Here is a 12,795-nt window from a genome sequence, read left to right on the forward strand (position 1 = left end):
ATATTTACTTTACACAAGGGTCACAAGGGTCGAACGCTGCCATAGATGTTATATCACTGTTAGATTTTTGTAAATATCTCTTGAACATATCCCATGACTTTATTTCCAGAGCTGCGTTTTCACCTGATCCACCGGCTTCCACCGCTCCACCATTCCCCCACTCCTGGCGCCCTTCGGCACTGGGGCAAGGATCGGAGTTTTGGCGCCGCTGTTCACGGATTGCACGACCTCTCAACACCTCAGACAACCCTCTGAGGGGTGCTACATCTTAGCACTGCCCCCTGACGTTCTGTGAAGTCGGGTCTGACAGAGCTGTCCGCCATAGTGCGGCTACCCGGAAGTCAATTTCTCAGTACCCTTTGATGCCATTGACCATGGTGTCCTCCTGGACTGATTTAGGGGATACGTATTATAAATAAGGTACTGTATTACAGTGATTCAGTTTGTATCTCCAGGGACATGTCCAGAAAGTAGCAGTGGGTGAGTGTTCCTGAGCCCCCTGGCAGTTGTACTGTTCTCTCCCCAGTGCTCTGTAACATCTACAATGGTACCTCGGGTTACATACGCCTCAGGTTACATACGCTTCAGGTTACAGACTCAGCTAACCCAGAAATAGTACCTCGGGTTAAGAACTTTGCTTCAGGATAAGAACAGAAATCGTGTGGCGGCAGTGGGAGGCCCCATTAGCTAAAGTGGTGCTTCAGGTTAAGAACAGTTTCAGGTTAAGAATGGACCTCTGGAACGAATTAAATACTTAACCTGAGGTACCACTGTATATGAAGCCTTTGAGAGCAGTCATCAGGAGTTTTGGAGCAATGTGTCACCAGGATGCTGATGACACACAGCTTTATTTGTTTGTAACATCTGAATCAGGAGAGGCTGCCAAAGCTCTGGACCGTTGTCTACCTGCAGTGAGGGCCAATCAACTGTGCTTGAATCCTGGGAAGACAGAGGCTCTTTGAGTGGACGGTTCCCATGTTTGGGAAAATGGGAAGCTGCCTGTTCTGGATGGGGCTGCACTCCTTCTGAGGGAGCAAGGGCATAGCTGGACCCCAGGATACATCTTGGTCACTAGGGGCCCAAGTGTCATCTGTGGCTAGCAGTGCTTTTCATCAGCTTTGTCTGGTTCGCAAGCTATGGCCGTTCCTGGACAGGGATAGCCTGACCCCTATATGTGGTCCGTGTGTTGATAACCTCTAGGCTAGATTACTGTAATGTGTGCTATGTGAGGCTGCTGTATCTGACCACAGCACGTCATCAAAATCGCTATACCTATACCTTCAGGATTCATGCTCCAGTTGGTGTTCTGTATCAATTATCCACCACTGAATAAGGCTTATTCATTGAAATGTCTGGCTGTACAAGCTGGCTTTGGGAAATACAATTGCATGCTATTTTATTTTCATTGATTTGTACAACTACCGTATTGGCCTAAATATAAGCCGCACCTTTAAAATTGGAGGGGGGGAGGAGAAAGAAAAAATATCTGAATATAAGCCGCTCCATTCCTCGCTGCTCCTGGCTTCATACTGGGGGGGGGGAGCCATGCTGTGTTGCCAGTGGCCTTTCCCCTTCCTCGCTCTCCCCCTTCCCGGCCTTGGGGAGAGGACGGGGGACTACGTGCGAGGTGGGCGACGCTTTGCCAAGCTCCTGGCACTGTTTGCCCTGTGTTCCTTGTTGTGTACCATAAGGTCACAAATATAAGCCACACTTTAACTTTTCATGGTCAGAATTTGGGGGGAAAGTGCGGCTTATGTTCAGGCCAATATGGTACATGTATTCAGCTTGTTTGCATCATTGCATATGGGGATGACTCAACTGGCAACTGAGCTATGATAGCTTTTATAACATTATCATTTTAAAGTTGTTTTGTTTATGCAATAGATTTATATTCAGCTCATAGGTTACCTTAACTTTTCTTGTATCCAAGAATGAACCAAACAACTATGTATTTTTAAAAGTCTGTTCCCAGCATTCTGTCACTGTTCTTTGACCAGGAAACAGAACCGTGAGACCAGATGAGGTCTGTGTGCATGGACAGGGCGGGTGCATAAAGAGCTGTATGTGTTTTAATGTATGTGTTATTTATTTATTGTTGTAAGTTGCTTTGAGTTACACTGGTAAAAAAGGTGGCTAACAAGTTTAATAAATGCTAGGCATTTGGGCTTGTTTTGGGGAAACTCCTCAACCGAACTAGCTGCAATTGCTACAGCCCTTAGAGGTGAATCCCGCAGGTGAGTCTCTGCCATCAGTTATCTCCTTTGGGATGAGGGAGGAAAGTCGGTCACCTGAGGACCTCAGTGGCTAAGGACTTTATGGAGACTCAGCAAAGCCGATTACATTAATTACTCTATTACTTGCCTGTCTCTTGCTTTTAGCATTGCAGGCCCCTCACACTTTCACAGCCCAGCAGCTCCTTTGTATCTGCCTTTGGTGTGGTGTGCATGCAGCTGCAGATGCCCAGCCCTCTTGGCACGGACGGTGTTGCTGTGGCATTCTGTACAATGTGCACAATCTGTGCAACTACAAACTCATTGGGGGCAGGTTCTTGAGACCAATTACTGTACTGCACTTTAACCTTCTCTGGGTAATCAAGCGGGTTAAAGGGAGCTAACAGTAGTATTCGACTGAGCTTTCAGTGCATTTTTATGTAGAATGTGAACAAATTATACTGACACACCAAGTTAATGTTACCTGGAAAAGAGGAGACTAAGAGGAGATATGATAGCCATCTTCAAATATCCTGCCACATGGAAGAGGGAACAAGCTTGTTTTCTCCTGCTTTGGAGGGTATGACTCAAATCAATGGATTCAATTTACAAGAAAGGAGATTTTGACTAAACATCAGGAAGAACTTTCTGACAGTAAGAGCTGTTCCACAGTGGAAGGGTCTCCTTTGGGAGGCTGTGGACTCTCCTGCCTTGAAGGTCTTTAAGCAGAGGTTGGACGGCCACCTGTCAGGGATGCTATAGCTGAGATTCCTGCATTGCAGGTGCTTCGACCATTGGGGTCCCTTCCAACTCCACAATTCTACAATCCTAGGACTGTAATCCGGTGCATTCTTCCTAGCCTTAAAGGATATTTTTTTTAAAAGAAACAAGTGGTTGAGGTGGGGATTTTTATTGTTGGGGTAACTTTTGGTGGGTTTATTATTATTATATATTAGTTCCTGTGATGTATGCTTTTCTAATTTTTCTTACTTCAATAAAAAATTCAATAAAAATAACATTAAAATCTTTTCACCTATTCCCATAAAAATTAGAAATAAAATAAAATTCCTTTCACGTTCCCATGAAATAAAAATGAAATAAAAATACTTTCAGCTATCCCAGTGAAGCAAAAAATAAAAATGAAATCCTTTCATATATCCCCATAAAGTAAAATATATGTCTATAGCTGTTTAACTGTTCTTATTTTTATCTGTAAACTGTCAGGGGGAAAGGTGGGGTATAAACAAACAAACCCCTATCCTATTAAAAAAAGGACAAAAATAAAACAAACCCCCTCGCATATTCTCGGGGGGGGGCGGAATCCTCTCACAACTTCCCATATCCGTAATAAAAATAAAAATCTTTTCACGACTTGGTATTGAAAGAGAAATAAAAGGTATTCCCAAGCAAATATCAAATAAAAGCCCTGCGGCATCTCTTCCCCCTCCTGCGCGTCAGTCCTTCTCTCCGCCTCGCGGATCCCGGGCGCCGCCTGCGCTGCTCCGCCCGCCAGAGGAGGCGGAGGCGGAGGCGGCGGCAGGAGGCGGCAGGAGGCGGAGGCCTCGCCTGGGAAGCGGCCGCGGGAGGAGCAGGAGGACCAAGGAGAAGAAGAAGAGGAGGAGGAGGCTCCGCCGCCGCCGCCATGGCGCTGGTGACCCTGCAGCGCTCGCCCACCCCCAGCGCCGCCTCCTCCTCGGCCAGCACCAGCGAGGTGAGGGGCTCCTCCTTCGGCCGGCGCCGCCAGCCCCGCGGGCCTCACCCGCCGCCGCCGCCGGGGCTCCTCGGCCTCTCCGCAGCGCCCGCCTTGGCCGGAGCCGGGAGGCCCCGAGCAGCCCCTCCGCGCAGCCCGGAGGCTTCTCCCGGCCCGGCCTCCGCTCCCCTCGCCGCCCCTCGCCCTCCTCTCCGGCCCCCAGGCCCCCTCCTCTGCCCGAGCCGCTCGCCGGGAAACCATTCGGGGCCGAAGCTCTGGCGGCAGCCGCCCCTTCCCGCGGCCACGAGGCGCCTTCGCCGGCCTTGGGCGAGCTGCTTGCAATGTATTGCAGCCCTTAGAGAAGTTGATGGGCGCGAGGGAATGCAGTGCAGGATGGATCGAAGCCGGATGAGGGCATATTTACTGTGACGTTGTGAAATGTTTTGATTTTTATTTCTAAACACCCTTAAAACTTGCCTGGAAGTTGAAAACAAAGCCAGAAATGGGGAGAGAAATTTCTAGCCTAGAGAGCTCATTTTCTACTTGTGAGGCTTAGCCCATGTAAGGCGCTGTAGTTAACTGGCCAGCCAAGAGATGCCTTGAACAGCTTAGAACCGAAATTTGGCCCATGGGAGGCGATGTGGAGTGAGTGGGATAGACAAGAGAAGAACCGAATCTCACCTGGTTCTCTAGAGCAAGTCCACCGTCCTGAGACCCAAAATGCACCCACCATATTCTACACGCTTGGGCTTATTCACCTGACCTGCCACCTGCCACTATATTGTGTGGGTTGTGGGATATTCTCAGATCCAAGCTTTCAGGTTAAAAAACTCATTTTCCACATCCAGGATCTGGTTGATCTCCCCCCTCCCCCCCATCTCCAGGTGGCTCCTGAATAGTTGAAATGTTCTTCATGCCCAAAAAAATTTGTATGGTTGCATTCCATGGTTAGCTTTGGTGCTAGTCTACCTTCAACAAGGAAAAGACTTGCCTGCTTGTTGAGCTTGATCTGTGGTTTTCATCCGTGCAATCTGTGCATGTTTCCTCAGAAGTAACTCCCACTGTGTTCAATGGGCCTTACTTTCAGGGTGAGTGTGCATAGGAGTCCATGCTTAGTGTGAGCATTTAAAATGTTTCCACCAGTGTACAGAGCTCCAGTTTTAAATGCCCGACATTTGGCAGTTTTGCTGAGAGAAAAACACGAACTCGTTGTGATCCCATTTACACAGTAGTATATTGGGAATAATCCTGATTGAAGTTATTGGGATTAAATTTCTGTGCTTGTGAGTGGTGTGTTGGGTTTGTTGCAACTCATTCATGTTTCTTCTCTGCTATCTTTAGGTTGCCTATTGTGTAAGAGGCTGGCAGGGGTGGGGGAGCACCCTTCGTGGGCACCTCTTGCCTCTCATCTGTCATTCAAAGTATCCTAGTGATTGGATTTTATTTAGAGCAGCCTAGTGATTGGATTCCAAAAGACAACATGTGTTTTTTAGACAGCTTGCTTTGATCAGAGGAGGATAAAAACATAACTGGAATGAAATGATATATAGCTGCTTTCTAAAGCTCTTAATTGGTTCATCTGTAAAATTTTAAAGTGCATATAACCAAACCTCCATATAGGTGCCTTTTTGAAATATTAAATGAAGATTTCCTTAATAATGCATTCATATTGGTTGCATGTGGTTTGCAGGCACTGACCAGCCCCAGTCCTGTTGACGTCAGCAACTAGCGGCCTCCTGTGCCTTAAGACCATTCCTTGGAACCAGCTAGGGTTAGGAAACCTATGAAATCAAAACACAGGCTGCCACTTAGGAAAGGCCATCTATATTTGTTTCCTTTTCAGTCCCTATTCTAGTAAGACGCCATCATCATAATAATAATAGTAGTAGTAGTAGTAGTATTTATTTATTTATTTATTATACCCCGCCCATCTGGCTGGATTTCCCCAGTCACTATGGGCGGCTCCCAACAGAATATTAAAAACACAACAAAACATCAAACATTAAAAACTTCCCTAAACAGGGCTGCCTTCAGATGTCTTCTAAAAGTTAGATAGATGTTTATTTCCTTGACACCTGATGGGAGGGTGTTCCACAGGCGGGTGCCACCACCGAGAAGGCCCTTTGCCTGGTTCCCTTAACCTCACTTCTTGCAGGGAGGGAACTGCCAGAAGGCCCTTGGAGCTGGACCTCAATGTCCAGGCAGAACGATAGGGGGTGGAGACGCTCCTTCAGGTATACTGGGCCAAGGCCGTTTAGGGCTTTAAAGGTCAGCACCAACACTTTGAATTGTGCTCGGAAACATATTGGGAGCCAATGTATATCTTTCAGAACCAGTGTTATATGGTCTTGGCGGCCACTCCCAGTCACCAGTCTAGCTGCCGCATTCAGGATTAGTTGTTGTTTCCGGGTCACCTTCAAAGGTAGTCCCACATAGAGTGCATTGCAGTAGTCAAAGTGAGAGCATCCAAAGCATGCACCACTCTGGTGAGACAGTCTGCGGGCAGGTAGGGTCTCAGCCTGCGTACCAGATGGAGCTGATAAACAGCTGCCCTGGACACAGAAATGACCTGCGCCTCCATGGTCAGCTGTGAGTCCAGAATGACTCCCAGGCTGCGCACCTGGTCCTTTAGGGGCACAATTACCCCATTCAGGACCAGGGAGTCCTCCACACCTGTTTGCCCCCTGTCCCCCCAAAACAGCACAGTGGTACCTCGGGCTAAGAACTTAATTCATTCTGGAGGTCCCTTAACCGGGAACTGTTCTTAACCTGAGGTACCACTTTAGCTAATGGGGCCTCCTGCTGCTGCCGTGCAATTTCTGTTCTCATCCTGAAGCAAAGTTCTTAACCCAAGGTGCTATTTCTGGCTTAGCCGAGTCTGTAACCTGAAGCATCTGTAATCTGAAGCATATGTAACCCGAGGTACCACTGTACTTCTGTCTTGTCAAGATTCAACCTCAATCTTTTAGCCTCTCTCTCTTTTTCCTGTTATCTTCATTAGGTTAATCTGGTGATTAAAGCTTGGGGGGGGGGGAACCAACACATTTTTATTGGGTTTTTTTCAAATACAGTAACCATTAAACACTTGTGATTATAGCTTTCAGCCCTAAAAGAGAGGCAAAGATCTAGTCCTTGTCCCCTAAAACCTGTAACATATTATTTCCCTTTTCATATTATTAAATGAAGCAACAAAGCCAGTGTGATGTTGTGCTGAGGTTGTGAACTCGGCACTTCAGTCAGTCATGAAGTTTGCTTGGGTGACCTGGCTTCTCTGTCTCCCTAACCTACCTCTCAGGGTTGTTGGGGGGAAATGGGGAAGGGGTGGCATATATGCCCCTCTTAAGCTCCTTAGAGAAAGCATGTGATGATAAGGCAATAAATGTATGCATGCTATTACTTTATTGAAGCTATTTTTAAAACGTGCACGAAAACCTTTTGAATCATATTATTTTGAGCCTTTAATGCTTAATACTTCTTGCTCTTTCCCCTTCAGCTGGAGGTTGGCAGTGATGACGACCGCAAACTGAACCTGAGGTAAGCATGAGCTATTTAAACCCTTGCTCCAAAAGTTGTTTCTGGCATCCCCTGCCCCCCTCGCTGGTTTATGTGATCCCATATAAGGTTTTGATTCTGTGTGAAGGACTGGGGAGAATGTTCCAATTTCCAGGTGGATGGAAACTGCTGCTGGCTGGTCCCTCTTACCCACCCCATGTTCATTGGTCTATTACTGCCATTTCTTCCATGTGAACCTTGGATACGAGTGAGGCCCAATATTAAATGTGACATGGGGCATTTAGGAAAAAGATACCTTGGTGGTCTTCCATATTTCTAATTTAAACCCAAGTTGTTTCACTGGTGCAGAGGCATGGAGGGATCTGTGACTAATGCACTACACATGCTAATGCTTCATGTGTAACAGCTCAGAGCCCAATTTAAATGTGAAACTGGAATCTTGCTATGGCGCATTTCCTTACACATACAATGTTGCATTTGAATTGTGTCTGAGCTAGTCGCATCCCCAGGAAATAAGTGGATGTATTACTGCAGTCTTTTAAGTTAGCCACCACCCCCCCCCCAAAAAAGTTACTACCTTTCAGCCTCAAAAATAAAAATAAAAATGCAGGTTAGAAGCCCAATGGGCTGATAGAATTTATATGGAGTGCTCCCTGTCTCCTACACTAGTTCACTTTCTTTCTATGTTGGCCATGTAGGAAGGGACTTATCTGTGGCCAGCATGGAAATGCAGCTGTTTGGCAGCAGAGGAGCAGATCTCTCTGTCTACCTGCTGCAAGCCTGCCATGATTCAGTGCTGGGTGTACAGAATGAATGTTAGCTTGTCTAGCGCAGAAACTCAATGGGATGGTGGCAAAGGGGCACAGCAGTCTGTTCTTCCACTGCAAGCCCTCTTGGTTTCCATTCGGTACTCTCCGGAGGGGGCTCACCATCCTCTGTGGCCTGTGTGAAAATGCTGTGGGTACTTCCATAGCAGCCAGTTTGGTTTCTACACTGGGCCAGGACAAACAGAGCACCCTCCTGCCAAGATGGAGCCAGCTTGTTTTCTGCTGCTGCGGAGGGCAAGACCAAACCAATTGATTCAAATTAAAAGACTAAGCATTAGGAAGAACTTTCTGAGAGTAACAGCTGTTTGATAGTGGAACTGTCATGCTCAGAAGGTAGTGGACTCTCCTTCACTGAAGGTTTTTAAAGAGAGACTGGATGGCCACCTGTCAGGGATTCAGGGGGCTGGACTACTCTTGACGTCCCCTCAAATTTGATGATTCTGTGGAAAATACATGCCCATGCACACATAATACTTAAGGAAATAATCTACATATTAAGGGCAGAGGTTTTAGCTCTGATGGCATAGCTTCCTTCTCTCTCTTCTCCTCTAGGATGTCCTTTAGTGCCTTGTGAGTCTTTCTTGCTTTGCATCAATTTTCTCTTTGGTTGTACAACTTATACATGGGTCAGTTGTACCTCAGATGTGATACTAACAGCCAGCGGACTTTGTGCACTTCCAAATTAATTTGGTAATTTTTACAGCATGGCTGTGTGCAAGCCTGTGACTGTCTGTGTTATTTGTTAGGATACCTGCCTGGTGTTTGGGGTTATCCGTGATAGTTTCCACCTGCCAGAGACCCGTGGTCCAGCTTGAGAGAGAACAATGTGCATCTTGGCTGTTTCTCCAGGCTGTGTGGCTTCATATGCAGACTGTATCAGGGCAGGGCCTGGACTGTCACTGGTTGTACTTGAATCCAGACCTGGGAAGAAGCTTTCTAACTGGAACTAGATAATTTTTTTGCGTTGGAGCTAGAAGAGCAACAGGTTTTTATGTTTTTTTTAACCTGTTCTGTTGAACATGCAAGAGCAGAAGCTCCTGGGATTAATACCAGACCTGGTCAAGCCAGAGGCTCTGCACTGGCTGCCAGTCTCAGAGCTGATGATGTATTCTGGAATTCCCATTTGTGCCTCTGAGACATAAGCAGTGTTGTTCATAAAGTACCTAAGATTTTCTTTGCACTGTGTGAAGCTAAGAAAACAGGCCAGTATCTTCTTTCATGCTTACAAGCTAATAGGCACAATACAAAAGGGGGGATTTGATTTACCTTTAAAACTCTTCCTGCCTTGGGACTAGCATACTTGAAGGGCCACCTGATTCCATATGTACCTGTACATTAGTGTCTTCAGTTGACAGCCTCTGAGGTAAGGTGATTGGCTTCCTGGTTCTGGTGCCTCAGGTGTTTAGACCATTCTGCAGAGAGTCTCCCTTTGCTGATCCTTTGAGTGCCAAGCAAAGACCACTTCATTTTCTCCAGATTTTTGGATATAATTTTAATCCTGTTGCCTGTCTTTTGCTGCTTTTATGTTTTTGTGGCACAGTTCACATGGCACTTTAATCCATAGTTTAAAATAAGTTGTGGTTTAAGGTGATTTGCTCCCCTCCTTTCTTCCTTCAGCATGCCAGGGAAGACTGGCTTTGTGTGATGTGTAAACCAGCGGTTGTGGTTTGTTTCCACCTGAAAGGAAACATGAGCAGTACAGCAAGGTTTGTTTGGGGGAAACAAATAATGAGCCCTGATTTGCACTTAATGCAAAGCCAGTATTTGGTTCCTTTCTTCCTGGCATGCTGAAGGAGTGGGAAAGGGGTGAAGCACATGTTCAGCATGTTTACTATAAACCATAGCTTTAAAGTGATGTGCAAACCAGGCTTGCGGTTCTTAGCCAGTATTTACATTTTAATTGCTTTCTTCTTTGCATATATGACCCTGGGAATATGATTGAAGGGTGTACGTTTGTGTATATGTACAGTTGTACCTTGGTTTTTGAACACCTTAATTTTTGTATGTTTTGGCTCCTGAATGCCGCACACCTGGAAGTGATTGTTCCAGTTTGCGAACTATTTTTGGAAGCCGAATGTCCGATTGGGCTTCCACAGCTTCTGATTGGCTACAGGAGCTTCCTGAAGCCAATCAGAAGCCGCGCTTTGGTTTCCAAACGTTTTGGAAGTTGAACAGACTTCCGGAACAGATTCTGTTCGACTTCCAAGGTACGGCTGTGTCTATATATATTAATCTATCAATGCAGTTTTCAGGGTGTGGAACAGGAAAACAAAGAACTTTCAGTTCCAAAACTTTCCAGTTCCATAATGACCTTGTAGAATGACCACTTGTAGATGCCTTGTTGAATGGCATTTGGTCATAACTGAGACAACAGAGTGAGCCTTCCGTCTCCTTCTGAGGCAGTCAGGTGGAAGAATGGCTGCTGATAAATGAGTACACATAACTTACAAAGTGAGTTCCCTGGGCTCAGGTTCCAGCCGCATGAGGTCCCCATTTCAAACTACAGAATCCCAGTTAGGTTGCTGCCTTGAATGACTCCTCCTCTGCTGGGCAGCAATTGCCTCCTGGCTCCACTTCTGAGACAAGACAGCCAACCAGGTGCACCTTTATTCAGGGAAGATGGCTGGCAGTCCTTGTGCTGTACTGCCAAACAGCAACAAATGATGCTAATAGGAGCAGCCAACCTTCACTGGCAGAGTTCAGTAATTACTGGTCCCTGTTGGCAATCAGGTGACTTGAAATTTTGCATCCTGGTTTGTTGTTCACCACCATTATTGGAGACACTGTCAGATAGGTGGAGGACTCTGTGTCTCTTGAACAGAGAGAACTTAAAGGACAATTTGCTTGAAACTTACTAGTTTAGGGTAAAGGCAAGTAAGTGACATGATAGAAGTTTATAAAACGATGCATGGCATGGAGGAAGTGGACTGGGAAGTTATCCTCCCTCTCTCATAACACTATAACTCATGGACACCAAATGAAGCTGAGTGTTGGAAGCTGCAGGACACATAAAATGAAGTGCTTCTTTATGTATCACATAGCTAAACTGTGGAACTCATTCCTACATGAGACAGCGATGGCCACCAACTTGGATGGCTTTAAAAGGGAATTGGGCAGGTTCGTGGAGGAAAGGACTGTGGCTGCTAGCCATGATGGCTGTGCTCAGATGGCAGCAATGCTTTTGGATGCCAGTTACTGGAAACTACATGGAGGGAGAGGGCTCTTGCGCTAGAACCCTGCTTGTGTGCTTCCCAGAAGAGGCACCTGGATGGCCACTGTGAGAACAGGATGCTGACCTGAAGGGAACATTGACCTGATCCAGCAGGCTCTTGTTACGTTCTTATAGTTTAGAGTTGCTGTGTTGTGCTGAGTCCATTGGGGGGCACTCTCAGTCTGCTTCTTCTGAGATAACTCTCAGGCCCTTGTTTTCTCTGTGATATAGTTTTGTCTAGCTTTTACATCCATCAGAAGGCTGCTGCAGGAAAGATAGGGTCGTTCTACTAGGCACAGAAGTTGGCTTGAAAGGCAGGCCTTTTCTGCTGCAGGAGTCAAGAGGGCAATTGGAACAGAGCAATACCTGCAGTTGCTCTGTCCAGGAGAGAGCAGAATAATTTGGGTTTCAGTCTTAATTTGGTGTGTTTGTATTTAAAGTAAACCATGCTCACAAGATATAACCATGCAGTTTTCAATCTTGGCCAAGATTAAATCAGGTATGGGGGGAACCTAGATGTTGCTAAACTACAAGTCCCATCATCCCTGGCCATTGGCCATGCTAGCTGGGGCTGATGGGAGCCAAATAGTCTTTTGTCAAACATGGATGGAATTCACGGTGCATACAATTTTCTTTCTAGATTCTATTATTTATTTATTTTTAACTGTTTCTTTTTATGATAAGTCTCAAAGCAACTCATACATTAAAGAAAAAATGCTGCTTTGTAGCAAGAATTGGAACCAATGATACCAATACTAAAAAGGACTAGTTTGTAGCAAACTCTTTCTTTCTCACAACACAAGGGGATCACCAAACCTCCTAGTTAAAATAGATGCAAAGACCATAGCAGTATTATCACTCCAGTTCCTGGGAGAATAGGAATGTCTTCACTTTGTGCTGAAAGATGTCTGTGTTTGTGCCCAGCAAACCTCCCTGGGGAGAGCATTCCACAAATAAGGGGCCGCCACTAAAAAGGCCCATTCACTTTCTCTTGGAAGAATCAAAGAATTGTAGAGATGGAAGGGACCCCAAGGCTCATCTAGTCCAACCCCCTGCAGTGCCTTGAAGTTCGCTGGGTGATCTTGGCCACTCTTAGCCTAACCTACCTCACATAGCTGCTCTTAGCCTAACCTACCTCACATAGCTGCTATGAGGATAAAATGGGGAGAAGTATGTAAGTCACCTTGAGCTCCTTGGAGGAAAAGTGGGATATAAATGCAATAAGTAAGTAAGGGCATCTGATGGTTTTGAGGTCCCTGACAAAGCAGTGCATGAGGGACTGCTATCCTGAGCCATGTTTGGACCTGGAGATGAATTGGCAGCCAGCATAGCTGGCCCAGAATT

At 46.1% G+C, this 12,795-nt stretch overlaps 1 protein-coding gene across 2 annotated transcripts in view; it reads left to right on the forward strand.

Annotated features, from left to right (window-relative positions):
• Positions 1-2,922: 2,922 nt before the first annotated feature.
• Positions 2,923-12,795, forward strand: part of SSH1 (slingshot protein phosphatase 1) — a 51,375-nt gene continuing 41,502 nt past the window's right edge. The window contains exons 1-2 of one of the 2 annotated variants that reach the window (XM_079949339.1): positions 2,923-3,921; positions 7,394-7,434. In XM_079949339.1, the coding sequence (XP_079805465.1) occupies positions 3,853-3,921; positions 7,394-7,434 (110 nt within the window). In that variant the 5' untranslated portion in view covers positions 2,923-3,852. Of the gene's footprint in view, positions 3,922-4,322; positions 4,462-7,393; positions 7,435-12,795 lie in introns of those variants that run through there. The other variant, XM_079949341.1, reaches the window with a different exon arrangement.

This window comes from Podarcis cretensis (genome assembly GCF_951804945.1).
Source record: "Podarcis cretensis genome assembly, chromosome: 13".
Taxonomy (NCBI): Eukaryota; Metazoa; Chordata; class Lepidosauria; order Squamata; family Lacertidae; genus Podarcis; species Podarcis cretensis.